The sequence below is a fragment of the Symphalangus syndactylus genome, chromosome X, assembly GCF_028878055.3.
Source record: "Symphalangus syndactylus isolate Jambi chromosome X, NHGRI_mSymSyn1-v2.1_pri, whole genome shotgun sequence".
NCBI lineage: Eukaryota > Metazoa > Chordata > Mammalia > Primates > Hylobatidae > Symphalangus > Symphalangus syndactylus.
In genome coordinates this window covers 77,664,802-77,686,056 of record NC_072447.2, presented here as the reverse complement: position 1 = coordinate 77,686,056, position 21,255 = coordinate 77,664,802, and the positions used below count along the sequence as shown (strand labels likewise).

At 39.6% G+C, this 21,255-nt stretch overlaps 1 protein-coding gene across 3 annotated transcripts in view; it reads right to left on the bottom strand.

The window, feature by feature from the left end:
- The window catches only part of EDA (ectodysplasin A), a 427,490-nt gene that overhangs the window by 81,126 nt on the left and 325,109 nt on the right, over positions 1-21,255 (bottom strand). For all 3 annotated transcript variants that reach the window (XM_055267222.1, XM_055267223.1, XM_055267224.1), the window contains exon 2: positions 8,526-8,631. In XM_055267222.1, coding sequence (XP_055123197.1) covers positions 8,526-8,631 — 106 coding nt within the window. The remainder of the gene's footprint in view (positions 1-8,525; positions 8,632-21,255) is intronic.

The following is a 21,255-nucleotide window of genomic DNA, read 5'->3' as shown; positions in this document are numbered from 1 at the left end:
ATGATGACTAGTTACAGATTTATCATATTTAATGAGTTCCTAAATAATGGACATGTATTTCCAATTCTCTGCTATTATCAGTAGTACAGCAAAGAATAACTTCATTGATAAATGATTTCCAGTGTGTTAGTGTATCTATAAATAGAAGTGGAATTGCTGGATTACAGTATGTGTGTTTAGCATTTGAAGATATTTGCCACATAATCTATTCTTGACATTGATCCTGTACTTCCCCATTGCCTTTAGGATAGTTTCTAAATTCCATAAAATTGATTCCAAAGCCCTGCGTGATTTGACCCCTCTTGGCCAGCTCATTTATTATCATTTTCCCTTTAGATCTTTATACTACAACCTTACAAACTTCTTTCAGTTCCTTAAATGAGCCATGCTCCCTCTTTACTCTAAGCCTTACAACATATATATTCTCTCTGCCTGGTGCACACTTCCCTCAAATCTTCATTTGGCTAACTATAGCATCCACCAGTTTGCAGCTTAGATGTTACACTTATTAGGAGACATTCCTTGTCCTCCCAAGTCTAGATCAGGTGACAGTGTGTCCCATAGCACCCTGTGCTTACCCCATTATATGGTCACTACACTGTACTGAAATCATCCACTGTGAGTTTGATTAGGGTAGGGTCTTATCTTGTTCACTACTGTGCCCTTAGTGTCTGGAAGGGTGATCAATAAACATTGATTTAACAACTAGTTTGGTACTTAATAAACATTTATGGAATGAATGAGTTTTTTAAAAAAGGAAGCTGTAGTAGTTCCTTATCTTTAGACTGAAGAGGTCCTACAGGTCAAGGAGTAGAATCTAGAGTAAGGCAGGGTTGTGTAAGTAACACACTACAGAGCCAACAGGTGCCTTCTGACCACACATCTATAACTGCCTGTGATATTTTGAGGAGCCATACAGAAGTGAGCTAGCAGTTCACCACTCAGCCAACAGATTAACCTGCTTAGCCTTCACTTCATGAAACCATTTGCATGCGCTTAATCCTTATTGAGCGTTCTCAGGGATGCTAATGAAAAGGCTCACTGATCATCCAAATTGAAACCCTTAGTATTTAATCATCTAGACATCATCTGATTGGCTAAAACTAGCCTAGCTATTATCATTATATTATAGAAGTCAGGAATAGTTAGTAACAAGTTATATCAGAGTTGGAAGGAAACAATTCAACCATCTATTCTAGTAGTTCAACATCTTTTCTTGCCCTAATACATCTGAAGGATATGATATGCTCCCATCAGTAATAGTACCTTCCTCAGTATAGTTTTCTTAATGGGATGTAGAGTGGTCAGAATTCCCAGGAGTATGCATGCTTCAAAAAGAACTCCTTATATGCTTTTGGATCTCTTACACTCCAGTTGAGAATCACTGATTCTAGTTTAACTCATTAGAAGAAACTAAGATCAGAGAAGTGAAGTAAGACTTTCCTAAGGTCATCCTGCTACTATAACTACTAATGGCAGAGCTGGAATTAGAATCTATATCTCCTGGCTTAGAGTTCACCAATTTCCCTAATATTGAGAAAAAAATAACTAGAAAGAACTTTAGAGAGACTGAGTAGACAGGAAGGACCTTTAGAGAACATCAGGTCAGGTGGGACTGTGACCTCCTTTAGGCAAGTGAGATATTCCTCAAAGATGTCTTAACTTTATAAGAACTATTGTAGTGGGGCAGTGGGTGGGGAGGGCATGTTCACATTATACCTTTCCTGATTCTGTATTGCTCATATTTGTTATAATATATGTATCATTTTTGTAATTTAAAAAATCCCATAAATATTTTAAGCATCTTAATCTTTAACCTGTATACCCAATTCAATTTAGGCCTTACATACTAAGTACAGGAGTTTGGTAGCTATACCAATTACAGAACCTCATACAATGTCTTACAAGTAGTTGGTATTCTAAAGGTGCTTGTTAACCAAGTGTTAGTGGTGATGGCCTGTTGAGATCATTTACTGCACGGCTAGTTCCGTCAATGAAAATACAGTTTTAAAGGATATTTTGGAGTATGAGCAAGCTAAGATATTTTAGCTTACTTAATGTCTTATTTGATATAAAGCCACTCTCCAGAGTGTTCTGCTGTGGGCACTTAAGCTGTTGGCACCCACTACCAGCAGGCAACCTTGGGGATTCTACATCTGAAATCAACAATCCTCTTCGAGTCCACACACATGGCGAGCCTTCAAAAGCTTTACTTTTGTCTTGTGAACAAGCCCCTGAAACTCTATCGCTCTCAAAATGATTTTACTCTCTCATTTGATAATCCACAGTGATGGCTCACTGAAAGCAATAAATACAGGAGCAATACTAAAATGAGGGCAATTCTTAATTCTAGCTAACATTTGTACAGGCAGAAAGTCTGTTTTCTTTGACATCATAGACTCTCATGTTCATCTGTATCAATTTAATAGTAGCTATGCCCCATTCCATTATTATTTTTAAAAATTGAAGTACAAAGGATATATTTCAATCTTGTTTTTCCCTCTGTTCTTTTATAATAGTAGAAAAGAATACTAAGTTTTTTGATATATCCAAAAGTAAACTACAAGGAAGAGAAATTTCTAAGAGATACTAACAAAAAGGATACATATATACAGCCAGCCAGCCAGAGTGAGATAGTGCCACAGAGCAATGTGCAGATGTGATCATTTGCTGTGATGAAGTAGGCCATAGTGTGAGGCTTGGAGTCTTCTTCCTATGGGCTTGGATAGCATGAGTGAGAACAAAAATGGGCAATTTGGCTGAGAGAGAGCATTTTTGAAGAAATTATAATTGTTGTCCATAAATTAGGGAATGTGAATGCCCCAAATGCCTGGCAGACCATACTAGTATGTTTGTTTTCCAGAGACAGCATAGTAATAGCACTTAATAATTTTTGAAGTATTCTTGCAGGCCAGGTGCAGTGGCTCGTGCCTGTGATCCCAGCACTTTGGGAGGCTGAGGCGTGAGGAACACTTGAGGTGCGGAGTTCGAGATCAGCCTGGCCAACAAGGTGAAACCCTGTCTCTACTAAAATATAAAAGTTAGCCATGTGTGGTGGCGGGTGCCTGCAATCCCAGCTACTTGGGAGGCTGAGGCAGGAGAATTGCTTGAACCCAGGAGGCGGAGATTGCAGTGAGCTGAGATCGTACCACTGCACTCCAGCCTGGGTGACAGAGCAAGATTCCCTCTCAAAAATAAAATAAAATAAAATGAGGTACTTTTGCAGACGTTAACACTTTTGATAAATACAACAACTCTGTGAGGTAAGCAGGGCTAATTATCCCTATTTTAAGGACAAGAAAACTGAAGCTTAGAAGTATGTGACTTCTCCAAGTTCACATGGCTGGTAAGGTGGCAGTGATATCAAGATTGGGATCAAGAAATTGCAGCTCAGTCTAGTACCTCTTCTGTTACACCATGCTGCACTTTTATTCTCTTACCAGGACAGAAACATGGAAGGCAGGCAGGTGTGGAGAGATATTAAGATTTTTATTAACTCCTGAAAATGCTCTTATCGGAAGAGAACAGATGTTTTTACAATAATATTTGTAAAATATGGAAACTACCTCCTTGGGAATTCTGGATTCATTTTACCTGATTCTAAGGCCTCATGACCTCCCAAATACATTCTACATTTCATTCTAACTAGAAAATAAAGTTCTATGGATTTCTGGAGTGCAGGGCAAGAGATGACCAAACAAGCCACCTTGAGCTATTATTACTTCAGAAACACATCACAAAGATAAGACGCAGCAGGAAATCCTGGCACAGATTTCTAGAACTGTTGTGACTCAACACCCACAATGAAGGTATCATACTTTCTTTTGAAGAACAACCACCACCAAAGGCCTCACATAATTAGTACAAATAAACGATCTGAAATACTTCTGGCCAACTCAAGTCAGTGAATTCAAGGAAGAAATGTAGTAAAGAAAACGAAATTCACTTCTTTTCTAAGAGTTGAAACTAACCGTGTGTTTGGGACTCCTGCTTAGCTAGACAATGCCTTCATTTACAAAGTAATTTGAATGGAGAAACTGAGATGAACCTAGTCATTCTTGAATGGTGAGTCAGAAAGATTGTATATACCCCGGATATTGCCACTGACTTTCTTTTTAAAAGGCAAGATAGACTATGTGTATGCTATGCCTCTAATCAACTAGTTTAATAGTCTGATGAAAACAGGAAAATAGGCTTCTGCAGCCTGATTTGTTCTTGGTGAACCTATGCAGCTCCTAAGGATCACTACATCCCTTCCTTTTCCAAGAGTTAATGAACTGTTTATTAAATTTTTTTTCTCCCACAGGGATTTCTGGAGATCATTAAGCTTAATATCTATAGTTCCTAGAAAGAAAGTCTAGGCTGGGTGCAGTGGCTTACCCCTGTAATCCCAGCACTTTGGGAGGCCGAGGCGGGCGGATCACTCAATGTCAGAAGTTTGAGACCAGCCTGGCCAACATAGTGAAACCCAGTCTCTACTAAAAATACAAAAATTAGCTGGGTGTTGTGGCGGGCACCTGTAAAAAACATTTGTTAAATGATGAATGACCAAACAAATGAAGTAGGGTCTAGACTTTCTCTCTGTCTCTCTCTCTCTCTCTCTTTCTTTCGTTCTTTTGACGGAGTTTCACTCTGTTGCCTAGGCTGAAGTACAGTGGCACGATCTTGGCTCACTGCAACCTCTGCCTCTTGGGCTCAAGCAATTCTCCTACCTCAGCCTCCTGAGTAGCTGGGACTACTGGTGTGTGCCACAGTGCCCCGCTATTTTTTTTTTTTTTTTTGTATTTTTGGTAGAGACGGGGTTTCACCATTTTGCCCAGGCTGGTCACGAACTTCTGCCATGTTCTTAACTCTTCAAGGTAAATGACTTGTTCTTTGACACTTGTGAGGCAAACCTGAGCTTAGATAGCTAAATTTTTATTATAACATATCAAGTAATTTGTGAATTTAGAATCAACACCTGATAAGAATTTTAAAAAAATCTCTTGGCATAGATATTTTTTTGGACTTAACTTGCCCCACTATGATTTACCTATCCCATCCTACCTCTTATTCTGTTCAGAGCAGTTTCCAGACTGACTCACTTCTTCAATGACAAGTCCTTTATTTGTACAAAAGAGAGTCATCTCATTTTCATGATACACAGTGATGTATAGTGTAGACTTATATATCCACTTGGCTGTTTAATAGCTACCTCAAATTTAACAAGTCTAACTAAACTCTTTCCCCATATTCCTCTACACCGCTTCTCTCCTTTTCTTCTCCATCTCAGAAATGGCAATTCTACCTGTTTAGTTCCTTAAGTCCAAAACCCTGGGGTCATTGATGCCTCTTCTCTGTCTGTCATATCCCTTATCTAATCAATCTGAAAAATCCTTCAGCCATTCCTTCAAAATCTCTCTAAAATCTGACCACTTCTCCCCACCCACACTGCTTCCATCCTGGTCTAAGCCACCGTCATCTCTTGCCTGGATTATTGTAATACTCTCCTAAAGATTCTTCCTGCTTGTATCCTTTCTTCCTGCATCTATTTTCAATATAGCAGCCAGAGGAATGCTGTTAAAACATACATCAGATCCTGTCATTCCTCTGCTCAAAATCCTCCAATGGTCCTCCATTTCATGCAGAATAAAAGCCAGAGTCCTTATCTTGGCCAACAAGGCTCTAGATTGGATTTTGCTTTCTGATCTCATCTCCTTCCCTCTTCCTCTTCTTACTTTGCTCCCAGCCACACTGATCTTTCTGGAACATACCAAATATTCTTCTGCTTCAGAGCCTTTGAATTTTCTGCTTCTTTTTTCCCCAGACATTTGCATAGCTCTTACTTCATTTCATTCAGGTTTCTTCCCAAATGTTCCCTTATCAGAGATACCTTCCTTGATCACCTTACAGCCTACCCCATCACTCTGTCTCCCTGTTGCTCAGCTATATTTTTCTTCATACCACTTATCAAATTTAACCAACTTTATTTATTGTCTGTCTCTTTATGCTGGAAGTAAATCACTTTGAGGGCAACAGGAAATATTTATTGAGGGTCTACCAGGTGCCAAGTCTGTTTCTAGGCAGTGGGGATATTAAAAAAAATCCTCATTGAATGTTTATTCAAGTACTATATAAACTGCTGTATTTACTTAGTAAATATTTGATGAGTATATTGAATAAATATAGTATACACTCATCAGAGTAACAAGAATGGTTCAAAGGAAAAGGAGATTTGGATTGACTTACCACTCTTTAACTCATTGGAGCATCTGCCACATCTAAAGAAATGGTTCTACAGATCACCAGGTGAAAAGTTAGAAATCTAATAAAATTCAAGGACCCCCAGGCATTCTATACTCCTAACTCTAAGGGACTCTTGGATTCCTCCAAGCTATACTGATTAAAGAAAAATGCCTGGATTGCGTGAGAAACTTGGCATTGGCACCAAGAAACCAGAGTCTAGTGACTGACTAGAGTATCAGATCAGGAGGGAAGTAGATAAGAAGTACTAAAAATTAATAAGAGAGGCTTTGACCTTGACCAGAGAGAAAACTGTTTTGTATCAGGACAGAATAAACATTCTAAGGAAGATTGGTATCAGAGATGTTGGTAGCCGAATTTGGATAAAGCAGTTTTGGGGAAAGGAGGAAATTATCTTCTTTAAGAGAAAACTTGGGAGGTTAGATGAAGAGGTAAACATTAGAAGCCATTAGACTTTCCATTCAGAGAGGGAGGGAAGACCACGCCCACTATAGAAGGTGATATTGCTCTTACCATCTGTCTCCTCTCTTCCTTCGCAACCAGGGATTATGAAAAGTTTGATGGTTGTGGGAGTAGCCTCAGGGGAAAAGCCGAAGGTGGAGAGACTTACATGTATCAGAGGGTGAGATGATTAGGAGAGGAAAGGGACCGTGCTTCTTAGCTCCCTGCTTCCACATAGCCAGAAGACTTCTGGGAAACTGGCTACAAGTAGTAGGTGAATAATGGGTAACTTTTACTTCACGGACTGCATTTCTTAGGCTCTAAGAATGAATCTGCATAACTGCTCTAGAGAATGGCCCCACTGGTCCAGTGCTCCATTCAAAGGCTCAATACTGCTGCCACCTCCACTGACTAGAAAACCCTATCTTACTGCTCTGGCTCTTTTTTTTTTTTTTTTTTTTGTATTATTATGGGGTCCTTGTTCTGAGCTCTTTCTCAGATTTCAGCCAGTTATACTTCTTCTTGCCCCTACTGACAAAGTCCTGGCTCCATCTCTTTAATAGCTCCCCCCTTCTAAAACTGCTTCCATCATTGGCCCTTATTCACATCAACAAATGTCCGTTTAAAAATTTCATTTTCATCTGTATAAAGTCATATTGCTTTGTAACCCTCCAAACACATATTATTGGCAGATGTAGCCAGACACATGCTGTCTTTGAATCCAGATGCCTTTGCAGCAGCCCAGAGCTATGTATTCTACAAACCCCTGTGCCCAAAGGGGTAGCATTATGTCAATTGACAGAGTGATGCTGAAATATCAGAGCAATTCGAAGACCCTGCCCAGGAGCTAGCTCAACATTTTGTTATGCCCCACAGAATGCATTGCTAGTTAACTCAAAGCTATTACACCCAGAACAGGGACGGTTTCCATTGATACATCACTGCCTAGCTGAAGGGGCAGTCAACATTATCAACTTACATAACAATCACCAACAATGTTCCAGATAGTAGGCTAGATTCTAGGCTTATACAAAGAGAAATGAAATCTCTTTTCACAAGAAACTTATAAACTAGTTCTAGAAGGTCTAGTTCAGATTTGGGCATGGTAGTGGATACCAACATTGATAAAATTATCATTGGAATTAACACATCATGTAAGTGCTAGCAGGGTACAACACTGTCAATTCCAAGAATAGGACCAAATCCTCCTGTTGACCTTAATAGGTGTGGGACATCTCCGGGAGAGATGAGGTCCTTATAGAGGGTGATTTTGAGAGATACAAATGCTATCATGGCTCTCAGACATACTGAGAAAGGACTGAAGGTATCTGGAGTTGGAGGAGCGAGGATCCTTGTATAGTTAGTTCTATGTTAAAGGACTGATTGGTAGGTTAGGCTGCAGAAATAGTCTATGACCTTGGGTCTATGGACAGTATATAAGACGATGAAGCACACTTGAAAAGGTAGTGTTTTTTTTTTTTTTTTTTTTGAGATGGAGTCTCACTCTGCCACCCAGGCTGGAGTGCAGCGGCGCAGTCTCAGCTCACTGCAACCTCTATCTCCCAGTTTCAAGCGATTCTGCCTCAGCCTCCCAAGTAGCTGGGACTAGGCCCGGCTAATTTTTTTTTTTTTTTTTGTATTTTTAGTAGAGACAGGGTTTCACCATGTTGGCCAGGCTGGTTTTGAATTCCTCACTTCAAGTGATCTGCCTGCCTGGGCCTCCCAAAGTGCTATGATTACAGGTGTGAGCCACCATGCCCTACCGAGAAGGTAGTTCTTAAAAGGATACTTTTACTAACAAATAATTCAGAAGTGATAAAGGATCAACTGAGTAGACTTACCATCTGCTCCTTCATTGCTTTTGCTTCTTTTATTGCGGCGAACACGCCTATTTTCTTCTTCAGAGTACGACTTTTCATCAGGGAAGAAGAAATTCAATAGGGCCATCTGTAAAAATTACAAGTACATTAGTCAAATGTTGACCCCACTCAGTTATAGCCAACATAAAAAACCAGATTTCCAAAGACAGTTTACCTGTACCTTAAGTTTGATGTGTCTAAAGCCTGAGCCCATCTTCCCCTCCACTGTACAAACCATTTTATTTTTGATACCATTATTATTCCAATCATGTAGGCATGAAATTTTGGTTAATTTCTGAATCCCATTCCTTCCACCCTGAATATCTAATAAATAATCCATCAGGTCCCATTTCTTCATATATTTCTGGGATTCAGAGAGCCTAGCCACAAATTTCTAACTTCCCGCACATACTGAGGATGCTCACTCAGAATTTGAGTTGAACAGAAAATTGAACAGAAAACCTTGAATTTGACTGGGAGCAGTGGCTCATGCCTGTAATCCCAGCACTTTGGGAGGCCGAGGTGGGCAGATCACCTGAGGTCAGGAGTTTGAAACCAGCCTGACCAACATGGTGAAACCCCATCTCTACTAAAAATACAAAATTAGCCGGGTGTGGTGGTGGGGGGTGCCTGTAATCCCAGCTACTGGGGAGGCTGAGGTAGGAGAATCGCCTGAACCTGGGAGGTGGAGGTTGCAGTGAGCTGAGGTCACACCACTGCACTCCAGCCTGGGCAACAAGAGCAAAACTCTGTAAAAAAAAAAAAAAAAAAAAGAAAGAGAAAGAAAGAAAAAGAAATAAAGAAAGAAAGAAAGAGAAAGAAAGAAAGAAAACCTTGAGTTTGCTGCTCCCCATTGGACTTCATTATTACACATTCATGATTTTGCCACATTGCTATTTATGATGTAATTTTGGTTTGTTCCCAAATGCTGTGCATCCAATACTGAGGTACCATTTATGTCAATGCTCTTCTGGGAGTTAGTCATGACAAAGCACACAATTATTTTCTCCTCTTCTGAGATTCCTACAGCACTTGTGGTCTATAAGACTAATTTTGGTACCTGGTCCTCTACTGTCTTATAATGGTCTCTCATAATAATACAATATGTTTCATATGTGAATGGGTCTGACTTCACTAATAATCATAACTTAAATATATATTTGCTGAATCGAATCATAATCTTTTAGCATGAGTGCTTTATTGTGGTAAAACCATGTGCTTGAGGTAAACAGTAAACATGGTAGTAGGATTGAGTGATTCTAATGCCAACTCTGCCACTTACTAGCTGTATAACCTTGAACAAGTTACTTACGCTTTAGTTTCCTCATCAGTAAATAGGGATAATAATAGTACTTTGCAGATAAAACAGTTGTAGAGTTAGAACAGTACTTAGCATGTAGTATGCACTTAATAAATATTTGCTATTACTATTATTATTGAACTTAATCTTCAAAATAGAATGGTTAATTTGGGGCCTAAAATAGAACAAATGAATCTGCATTTTCATTCTATTATCAGTTCAAAAAATAAACAATTTCAGAGTCCTCATGTCTGCTCCATCTCTGATTAAGTGGAAAAAAATGGGTTGGACCCAAGAAAGCCCTAATATTCTACACAAACTTTCTTCAAAATTCTGTGATTTGCTCAATATCCTTAAGGTGTAGGATTAGCATCTTGAAGGATACATGAATGTATTAAATATAAAATTAATAAATCAATGTGTAGGTAATTTCCATCTTGTCAACAGGATTGCATTTCAAAATAAACTGCCATTTTTGTCAAAAATGGTTGAATATCAATCAACAATTTTACATGGTTCAACTGAGTAGTATTTTTGAGTCACTTGATCGGAATGTAAAAATGCATTTTCTCATACAATCAACATAATAAAGTTTGGCTAGTTTTCCTGATAAGCCCACAGAAAGTTACTTAACTCACAATATAAATAAGCTAAGTACTAATAATAGTATAAAACTAAATTGCTGTTTACAATAAAATCTCAATCATTTGCAACTCTACAAGACATCCTGGATAGAAGAGTTTTCTTGAAAACTTTGAGTGCTGAAACTTACTTCAGCTATGCAGCCATTAAAAAAGAACGAGATCATGTCCTTTGCAGCGACATAGATGGAGCTGGAGGCCATTATCCTTAGCAAACTAATTCAGGAACAGAAAACCAAATATGGCATGTTTTCACTTATAAGTGGGAGCTAAATGATGGGAACACATGGACACGTGGTGGGGACAACACACACTGGAGTCTATTGAAGGGTGGAAGGTGGGAGGTTGGAGAGGATCAGGAAAAATAACAAATGGATACTAGGCTTAATACCTGGGTGATGAAATAATTTGTATAACAAATGCCCAAGATACACATTTACCTATGAAACAAACTTATACATCCTGCACATGTACCCCTGAACTTAAAATAAAAACTAAAAAAACCCCAAAAAAACCCAGTAATAACAATATTTACTTCAGTGTTTGTGAATATTAAAGTATATGATAGGGCCTAGTATAATGCAATAAAAAAGAAATTAGTTTATGTGATTTAATTCAGGGCTTACTGAATATGTGGAGGACTATTTGCCTGTACATTAAATGACCTCAGTCCACTATGGGTTTGAGGGTTTTTTAATTATTACAATTACATTATAGAGCAATACATGCTTTGATGGAGAGGAGCTTCAAGCTCTCTGGGAGCAAGAGGGGAAGCATCTAACACAACCTGAAAGTGAACAAGTCGTCTTGGAGGAGGTGTGCTACCTCTGTGAGTCCTAAAGGATGTCAATGATTTAGTGATAAATGGAAAATGGAAAAGGAATTCCAGGAAAAAGGAATGCTGTGCTTAAAGGTTCAGAGGAAAAAGAAAGAATAACAACTTTTGGAACTATAAGTAGCTTAGAATAAGTGCTAGGAGGTGAGAGGGAATGGTGAGAAATAAGCCAAGGAGTATTAAGTAAGAGCCAGATCATGTTGAGGAATTTAGACTTAGATCCTGCAGCAGGGGGATCTTCTGAAGGATTTTTTTCCCTTTTGAAATTTTTGTACCTTATAAAAATTTGATATATAATTTAGATACAATAAAATGCACAAATTTTAAGCATACAGGTTGAAGAGATTTGATAAATATACATGCTTTTGTAACTACCACCAAAATCAAGATAAATCAAGAATTCCATCACCCCCTAAAATTTTCTCTTGTGCCCTTCAGTCATTCTCCAGTGCCCTGACCCTGACACAACTACTGTTCTGATTTCTATCACAATAGCTAATTTTTCCTGTTCTAGATTAGAATCATCCATTATAATTTTTCATATGTATGAATGAATATGAATTTTCATTCAACATACTGTCAGTGAGATTCATTCATGTTGTTGCATGTATCACTAGTTCATTCCTTTTTAGTGCTGAGTAGCAGTATTTCACTGTATGGCTCTATCACATTGTTTCTATGAATTCTCCCGTTGATAGACATTTGGGTTGTTTCTAGTTTGGGGCTATTATAAATAAAGCTCATATGAACATTCACGTACAAGTCTTTGTGTAGACCTATGTTTTCATGTTTCTTGGGTAAACACCTAGGAGTAGAACCTCTGGGTTATATGGTATTTGTTGTAAGAAACTGCCAAACTATTTTCCAGAGTGACTGTACCATTTTAAATGCCCACCAACAACATAAAGGGTCCCAGTGCTCTGCATCTTCACCAACACTTGGTACTGTCAGTATTTTTAATCAATCCACCATTCTGGTGGATGTGAAGTACTGTTTCATTGTGATTGGTTTTTTGAGTGCTTAAACTTCTTTTTAATGTTATTTTATCTTTTATCTTGTCATCAACTATCAGATTTCACTTTACCTACCTGTAACATCTTTTCCAGTCCCTTCAGATTTGCTGCTTATAATCTGCTGTAGGCTTGACATTTAGTTAAAACTAATTAGACTCATGTACAAACAGAATAAACAGGCAATGAGTGTGGTTTTGAACGGCTTTTCCAATAAGTAAGATGCATATTTTCTAGTGGCTTAGAAGCCATTTGTTTACTGCTTGATTTCTGGCTGTGGTCTAGATCAGTGAATCTATCATATACCCAAGTTCTACAAGGGTAGGCTATTAAGCACAATGCTATTTCTAGGAAAAGATATTTTGAAATGCAGATGAAGAACCTCCCTGCCATTACCAACTACAATTCCAGAGATTCCCTCATACTTGTTGTGCTCTCTCATGGGCTCAGCTCCTATGGGAGTTCTGGCAGGGGCCCCAGCACCTTCCTGAGTCCTAGTGGTGGCAGTAGGAAAAGATACTCTTGTATTAACTGTTCTAAGGGTCTAATAGGAGCTTGTGAGAACTCAAGCCCCCAGAAGAGGAGAGTTGAGGGAGAAACAAACTTCGCAGACAGCAGAAACAACTCCACCTTCCATGAGTAGTAAGAGTAGTTCAAAGTCCCTCAAGAGAGGTTGTTGATGAATACGGGACATTCATAAGTCAAGTGTTCATTAGAAGAGAACTGCCTGCCTGTATATGAAAATGCTTTGAACATAGTTACATGGTTTGGCTGTGTCCCCACTCAGATCTCATGATTAATTCCCATGTGTTGCGGGAGGGACCTGGTGGGAGGCAACTGAATCATGGGAGCAAGTCTTTCCCTGCTGTTCTTGTAATTAGTGAATAAGTTTCATGAGATCTGATGGCTTTAAAAAAAAGACTTCCCCTGCACAAGCTCTCTCTCTTTGCCTGCTGCCATCCATGTAAGATGTGACTTGCTCTTCCTTGCCTTCCCCCATGATTGTGAGACTTCCCCAGCCACGTGGAACTGTAAGTCCAATTAAACTTCTTTCTTTTTTAAATTGCCCAGTCTTAGGTATGTCTTTATCAGCAGAATGAAAACGAACTAATACACATAGTTTCTATTTTTTCAATAAAAATAAGAAGAAAACAACCCAAAAACACTGCTTAAAATGAGAGACTCCCTATTCATGGGGCCCTTTTTTGCATCTCAGTTAGAGGTAGAAGGGAAAACTATCTTCTGTATAATGGTAAAGACAAAAATCAGTGGCTGCTCACACAAAATGTCTGGAATTCTAGCTTGAGTTTTGCATTCATTAGCATAGCCTCCAGAGGCAAGTTGCAGGATATGAATAAAGCAGTTTTCTCTTTTAGAATATTGCTTTCCTATTGCACAAGGGAGGAAGCATCAGGAATGTTGGCCACAGCCAGGCATTTTGCTCAAGGGGAAAAGAAATCTAATTCTTTACACTTTATTAAGTGATTACACCCTTGTTTCCTATGGTAAAATTACATGGTAAACAGCACCTGCAGATTACAGGGATCTCAGCTGGAAACAATTCGTTAACAGTGAGACATGAGGGATACATCCATTATTGCTAGTGACTCTCCAGACACTTCTACAAACATATTTTCTTATATATCTAAACCCACAAAATTATTTGGTACTTTTTTGGTACCATGACATAGAGTAAATTTAATTCATTTTCTATTTCATGGCTAATGTCCTTGATTTTACTAGACAATTCATAGAAAATTACTCATAAGCCTCTTTAGGGAAGGGATCACACATCCATTTTTGTATAGCTAGTGCCTAGCCCTGGGCCTGGCATATAATAGGCCCTAATAAATTTCACTCTCTTGAAAGAATAATTAGAGTGTCTTTGTTCATGTTGTTATAATGAAATACCTGAGATTCGGTATCTTATAAAGAAGAGAAATTTATTTTCTCACAGTTCTGGGAGCTAGAAATTCCAAGATCAAGGTGCTAACAGGTTTGATTATGAAGTGGGGGCTACTCTCTGCTTCCAAGATGGCATCTTGTTGCTGCATCCTCCAGAGGGGAGAAACACTGTGTACTCACATGATGGAAGGCAGAAGGGCGAGAGAGCTGAATACTGCATAAAGCCTCTTTTAAAATGACCTTAATCCCATTCACAAGGTAGGAGCCATAATGGCCTAATTGCCTCTTAAAGGCCTCACCTCTTAATACCACCACATTGGCAACACCTACATTTTGGAGGGGACATACTTAAACCAGAGAGCGGACTATCACCAATCCATTCCTTAAAGCCAAGATTTTTTTTTTTTTTTGACTCTAATTGGGCCTAGTTTTTGAGATCCATCATGGAGAGGTACACTAAGGATTCAATACACTACTGGCAGGAATCAAGTCAAAGGGATCCTAAGAATGAGAACCCTATAGGTCAGTGGTTCTCAAACTTCAGTGTACATCAGAATCACTAGGCATGAGTGTCAAAATGCAGAATCCCAGGCCTTACCCTTCCCAAATTTAAAGTCAGTCTGAGGTGGAACCCTAGAATCTGACTTTTCACCTTGCTCACTAGGGGATTCTGATGCACCCAGTCCTTGAACTAAACTTTGAGAAACAGCTGTATTGTTCATTTATCAATCAGTTCATTACCTTTAGACTAAAAAAACAAAGTCCTCTTTTTTCTTCTGGGTAAAATAGGGGTCTTGCATAGCTAATGTTTTTCACCTTTTCTTCTATCATTCCCAGGAGTTAATGTATTTGTGAAATTGGTACTTCATGCCCCTCAAGAGGAGGCAGGTACATACCAGGCTCTGTAAAATCAGCAAATCATCTATTATTTTCCAAAATGATTTCTCTTTCACTGTTGTTGAATATAAAATCTATTTCTCTTATTGCAACCACTGCCATCACTATCATCACCCATGAGCTATCAGCTGGGACCTTCAAATAAATTAAACCATTTATGCCCTGAAACATTCAACAAAATCTCTGATTTCACTATAGCAAGATATAAGCATCCTGGCACCAATGAGTGAAACAGGGTTGTCTCATTGGTACATATCCATGATGGATATGTCATAGATATAAAATGATTACAAAAGATGGCATTGAACGCACTTTTAATCATAAGAACCCTTAACTCGACATGCTTTCATTACCAACAAAAGGTCTACAGAAGGTCATTCAGGGTGTTGTTGTCTGAATAAACATTGAGTACTTACCATATGGAAGGCACTGAACTAGAAACTATCTTTAATATACATAGACAAACAACATACAAATAATTTTGTGGTTTTTTGTAGCTGTGATAGCACTACACAATAGGAGGTAGTAAGGTTTCAAAAACAGTGTGACAACAACAGAAGCACAGTATGTGCTAGTTGCTGAACAGAGTGTGCCAACTCCTGGGAGTAAGCAAACAAGGACATTCAACATTGATCATAGCATCCCATGGGAGTTGTCACCAGTGGGTTGGGGGTGGTGGTGGCAGCAATCAGGCCAAATGCCAAATTAAACTGGCATCTTGGACATCTCTGATGTAAGTGCCAGGGATTGCCATGTCTTGTTGTAGACATGTCAGAGTATGACTGAAATTATGGAGTAAGGCTAAATGTGGAATCTAAACACAACCAACATTTTTTCATCACATAGAGCTAAAAGCAGTCACTGAATTCTGCTTCCTAGGCAGTTTGACTTAAAAATCACTGCCCAACAATGCAAGTAACTATAAAGTAGAAAGGAAAATAAAAAAAGTATTTTTACTTGGGAAGATTACCACGGAATGGCACCAGTGTGAAATTGTACTACAGACCAGTTCAATCTCTGGCTTTTCTTAGATCCCATTTTGGGGCAGAACAGATACCCTCACATTTATCAAATAATGCCTTATATATCTTAATTGTATTTTTTCTTCCCCCATAGGTAGTAAGCTCCTCAATGGCAGGTATATTTGTGGGTCCAGAACCAGTGTGGACTTGTCCTCTGGACAGGGTGAAATCTATTTAAGATGTACATCAAGGAGAAAGATGAGTTATTAGAAACATAAAACTATCAATGCAAAGGGGGAAAATGGACCCCTGCCCTGACTTTTTGTTTCCTAGGTCTAGCTTGACTCCTAACATCCAGAACAGAGCTGAAAAGCTAAAAGCTTACTGAACTGATCCTCATCAATGGAAAATATAAGTTGGGTCCAGCTTTTGTATGACTTTGAAATTTACATCCACCACAGATACCACATCTACTTGGTGAACTGTTTTATTGTCAGAGTCAGAGTCATGCTTAATGTAAAATGGTAAGAGGGGATGACTACTACTGAGATTCTGGAAGTCAGCTTGTCTATCAGCATTAAATCACTGTTCCTTGCTGACATGTGTAGAAATACAATGGCAGAAGGAAACCAAAGCATCTTTGGTATGGTGAGCTTTATGGCATAACCACAAGTAGGGGTGGCATAAGAAATACTCTAAAGGTGTATTAAAGAATAGCTCTAAATAACATAGCTGTGGGCTGCTAGGGAAAACAGCAGCAGAGACCAGCTTGGAATGCAACAATATGGAATTTTTGAACTTTTGAGCAAAGGCTTTCAGCTGACCACAAGTCAAACACAGAAATACATACAGTGACAGGCTCTACAAGTAGCAGCTGCAGACACAAATAAAAAAAAAATGGTTTGTATGTATGTCATATAGAAAGGACTTCTGGTTGAAGATTTAGTCTTTGCTCCCCATGAGAGTGGATGAGATCAGTAGTGACATCTTTGAATAAAAGGAAGGGCAACAATATATACTGGATGACATTGCCTTCCCTTGGGAGTGTGTGCTTATTTATTTTGTAATTCCTCATGCTTCTAAAGTGAAAGGTGCTTTGGCACATAAAAACATACTCTTCCACTTACAGTACCTGGAAATCACTAAAGGCAATCATTTGTGAGTAGCTTATAAATTAAATGAGCTCTGGATTCAGAAAACATTAGCTCAAACACAACCTCTTAATTGTGAATTGTTAAATGGCTCTTACACATTTGATAATGATGTTGCAGTTTACCTTTATGAAGCTGGATTAGCACAGGTTAGAGTAGCGTTATGACTAAAATGAGATTGCCTGAGCAATACATTTAAACTGGGAATTTTTTCTCCTTGTCCAAAATTTCACCATTAATAGCATTCTACGAAATCCATTCTGCTGCCAATGGAGACTTACACCACATAAACTACCCCTAAGCCGCATCTGACTACAACATTCAAGATAAATATGAAGGAAAGATAAAAGTGAGGTAGTTAGTGAAAACAGAGTTGCAACAGTCAGAACTTGGGGGAGGGGAATAGGATACAAGTAAGAAGCAAATTAAGAAACAGATGACTATTGATTCTGAGAAGGCAAAAATGTTCCAAGTATTATAAAAAAAAATTAAGTAGTGGGAAAAATTTTAAGGAAAGATGAGTGATACTCAGTTTACACTGATATTGAAATACATTGTAGACTAGAGTTCAACTGTTATAACTAGGGCTCAGATAATGAAAGAAAGACTAGAAACAATGGTCCAAATAGACTCACGGGCTTGGGTAGATAACAAGGATATGAACACAGATATGTGGCCAGTGGACCATTAATCCAGGACTGGCTCACAGGAATATGAGTATAGAAAGTGAATCTCAGAGATCAGTAAATAACTTCAGAGGAAAAGGTCAGGCAGGATAGGCTATAAGTACAACAGATTGAATTCAAAGAAGAGTTTAAGATACAGGTATCTTAGGGGCAGGCAGGTTAATCAGCAAGGATTTAGTCCATAATAAATAAAAAAACAGTAAAGGGCCTGGGACACAAATTCAGCATTTTAAAGACTATAACACTAGAATCACCAATGGCACAAAAGGACTGGCAAGAAAAACACGAGACCAGCAAGACCACGGTGAGATTAGACAAATCCAAAGCTGCAATGCTGTTCTCTGTTAGCTTGGCATTTTAGTGCCTCATGTGTCCAAGTATGTCCAGGGCCTGCCTTCAGGTAAATACAAAATAATTCATTATGTGACGTAATGGCAGGCTGATACTATTTCAGTGGCTGTAAAACTGAGAGACAAATGTCTTGAAAGGCAATTTTTTTTCAATATGGCTACTGACTGGAATCCAGCATTAGGATGTCTATGGAAATGTCATTTTCTTAGAGGAAAATTCCTGTCTCTTGCTTGTGACCATGAAAGTGAGTGAAGAAAGTATGCTGAGTGTTGTCTCATGAATATTTTGTATAGTATCTCAATGGAGTGATCCACTCAAAAAGAAATTAGGATAAAATATAAACAAATGAAATGAAATATAGCAAAATACCCTATTCATTAGAGTCAATTTTATACATATCCATTGTTTGATTGTTAGTATTAGGGACTAAAGATATCTTTCCATGGAGCAATGGAGAATTAGATTTCAATGCTTTATACTAATCTTTTTCACAGAGCTTTAACTCTAATGAATCCTCTGATTTCTATAAATGGATAAACAATGTAGGTTTGTCCAGTTCATACCTAATTGCTCCTCATTACAAATATTTTCCAAAAAATTCACAGAAACTCCATAAACTTTAAAATTTAACAAGTATATAGTCATCTGCATCAAGGTAACTAACCGAACAGTTTTAGCTCCTCTCTCTCCCAAGATCCCATTAAAATGACATTAAACAAACAGAGGTGGAGGAGGTGGAGCAAAATGGCCAAATGAAAGCCTTCAGTGATCACCCCACCCCCTTGCAGGAACATCAAATTGAACAAATATCCATACAAAAAAGCACCTTAATAAGAACCAAAAATCAGATGAGTGATCATAGTACCTAATTTTAACATCATATTAAAGAAAGAGGCAGTGAAGAGGGTAGGAAAGACAGTCTTAAGACACCTATGCCTCCTCTCACCCATCCCCCAACAGTGGCCATGTGGCACAAAGAGAATCTGCACTTTGGGGAGGGAGAGCACAGTGATTGTGACTTTGCATTGAAACTCAGTGCTGCCCTGTCACAGCAGAAAGCAACCTGGGGCAGAACTCAGCTGGCAACCACGGAAGGAGCATTAGACCAGTGCTAGCGAGAGAACTGTCCATCCCCATGGTTGGAACCCCAGTTCTCGCAAGCCCTAATACTGTAGGCTAAAGTGCTTTGGGGTTCTAAATAAACTTTAAAGGCAGTCTAGGCCATAAGGACAGCAATTCCTGGGCAAGTCCTGGTGCTGTGCTGGGTTTGGAGACAGTGGCTTGGAATGCATGCAATCTAGTGATATATCAGCTGGGGTGGCCAAGGGAGTGCTTGCGTCACCCCTCCCTCAACCAAAAGCAGTGCAGCTCACAGCTCCAGGAGAGATTCCTTCCCTCTTCTTGAGGAGAGGTGAGGGGAGAATAAAGAGGACTGTGTCTTGCAACTTGGATACCAGCTTAGCCATAGTAGAATAGGGTACCAGGCAGAGTCCTAAGGCTCCCATTTCAGGCCCTGGCTCCTGGATGACATTTCTAAACACACCCTGGGTCAGAAGGGAACCTGCTGCCTTGAAGGGAAGGATCCAGTCCTGACAGAATCCATCACCTGCTGACTGAAGAGCCTTTGGCCCCTGAAAAACCAGCAGTGGGAGCCAGGCAGTACTCACCACAGGCCTTGTGTGAGATTCAGCTGTGCTGGCCTCAGGTGTGGCCCAGTACATTCCCAACTGTGGTGGCTATGAGAGAATCCTCTTGCTTGACAAAAGGAGAGGGAAGAGTAAAAGGGACTTTGTTTTACAGCTTAGGTCCTAGCTCAGCCACAGTGGGGTAGAGCACCACGTGGGCTCTTGGGGTCCCAAATTCTAGGCCTTGGCTCTTGGATGGCATTTCTGGACCTGTCCTTGGCCAGAGGGGAGCCCACTGCCCTGAAGGAAGAGTCCCAGGCCTGGCAGCATTCACCACAAGCTGACTAAAGACCCTTGGGCCTTGAGTGAACATTGGCAATAGCCAGGCAGTACTCGCCATGGGCCTGAGGCAGTGGTAGCCACAGGGAGAGACTCTTCTTATTGAGGAAAGGGGAAGGAAGAGTGGGAAGGACTTTGTCTTGCACTTTGGGTGTTAGCTCAGCCACAGTAGAATAGAGCACCAAGTAGATTCCTATGCTTCTTGACTCCATGTCCTGGCTCCTGGATGGCATCGTTCGACCTGTCTGGGGCCAGGGAGACTTGCCACCCTGAAGGGAATATCATACACTTGGCTAGATTTGCCACCTGTTGATTGTAGAGCCCTTGGGCCTTGAGTGAACATAGGCAGTAGCCAGGCAGTGGTTACCACAGGCCTGGGGTGAGACTCAGTGCTATCTTGGCTTTGGGTCTGACCCAGCACAGTCCAGGTAGTGGTGGCCACATTGGTGCTTGTGTCAGCCCTTTCCTAGCCTCAGACAGCTCAGCATAGAGACAGAGACTCTGTTTGGGGGAAAGTAAGGGAAGAGAGCAAGAGTCTCTGTATGGCAATTCAGGGAATTCTCCCAGATCTTACCCATGACCACTAGGTGGTACCTCTCTGAGTCTGCAAGAGCCACAGCATTATTGGGCTTGGCGTGGCCCTAAAGCTGCAGTGAACAAAGACTTAGATCACAACACTCAAGTCCCTTCAAATACCTGGAAAGCCCTCCCAAGAAGGATGGGTTCAAATAAACCTAGATTGTGGAGACTAGTCAATACCTAACTGTTCAATGCCCAGACATCGATGAATATCCACAAGCATCAAGACCTTACCAAATGAACTAAATAAGGCATTGGTGACCAATCCTGGAGAAAATGAGATACGTGACTTCTCAGAGAATTCAACATAGCTGTTTTGAGGAAGCTCAATGAAATCCAAGCTAACACAAAGAAGAAATTCAGAATCCTATCAGATAAATTTAACAAAGAGACTGAAACAAAAGAATAAAGAAGAAATTCTGGAGCTGAAA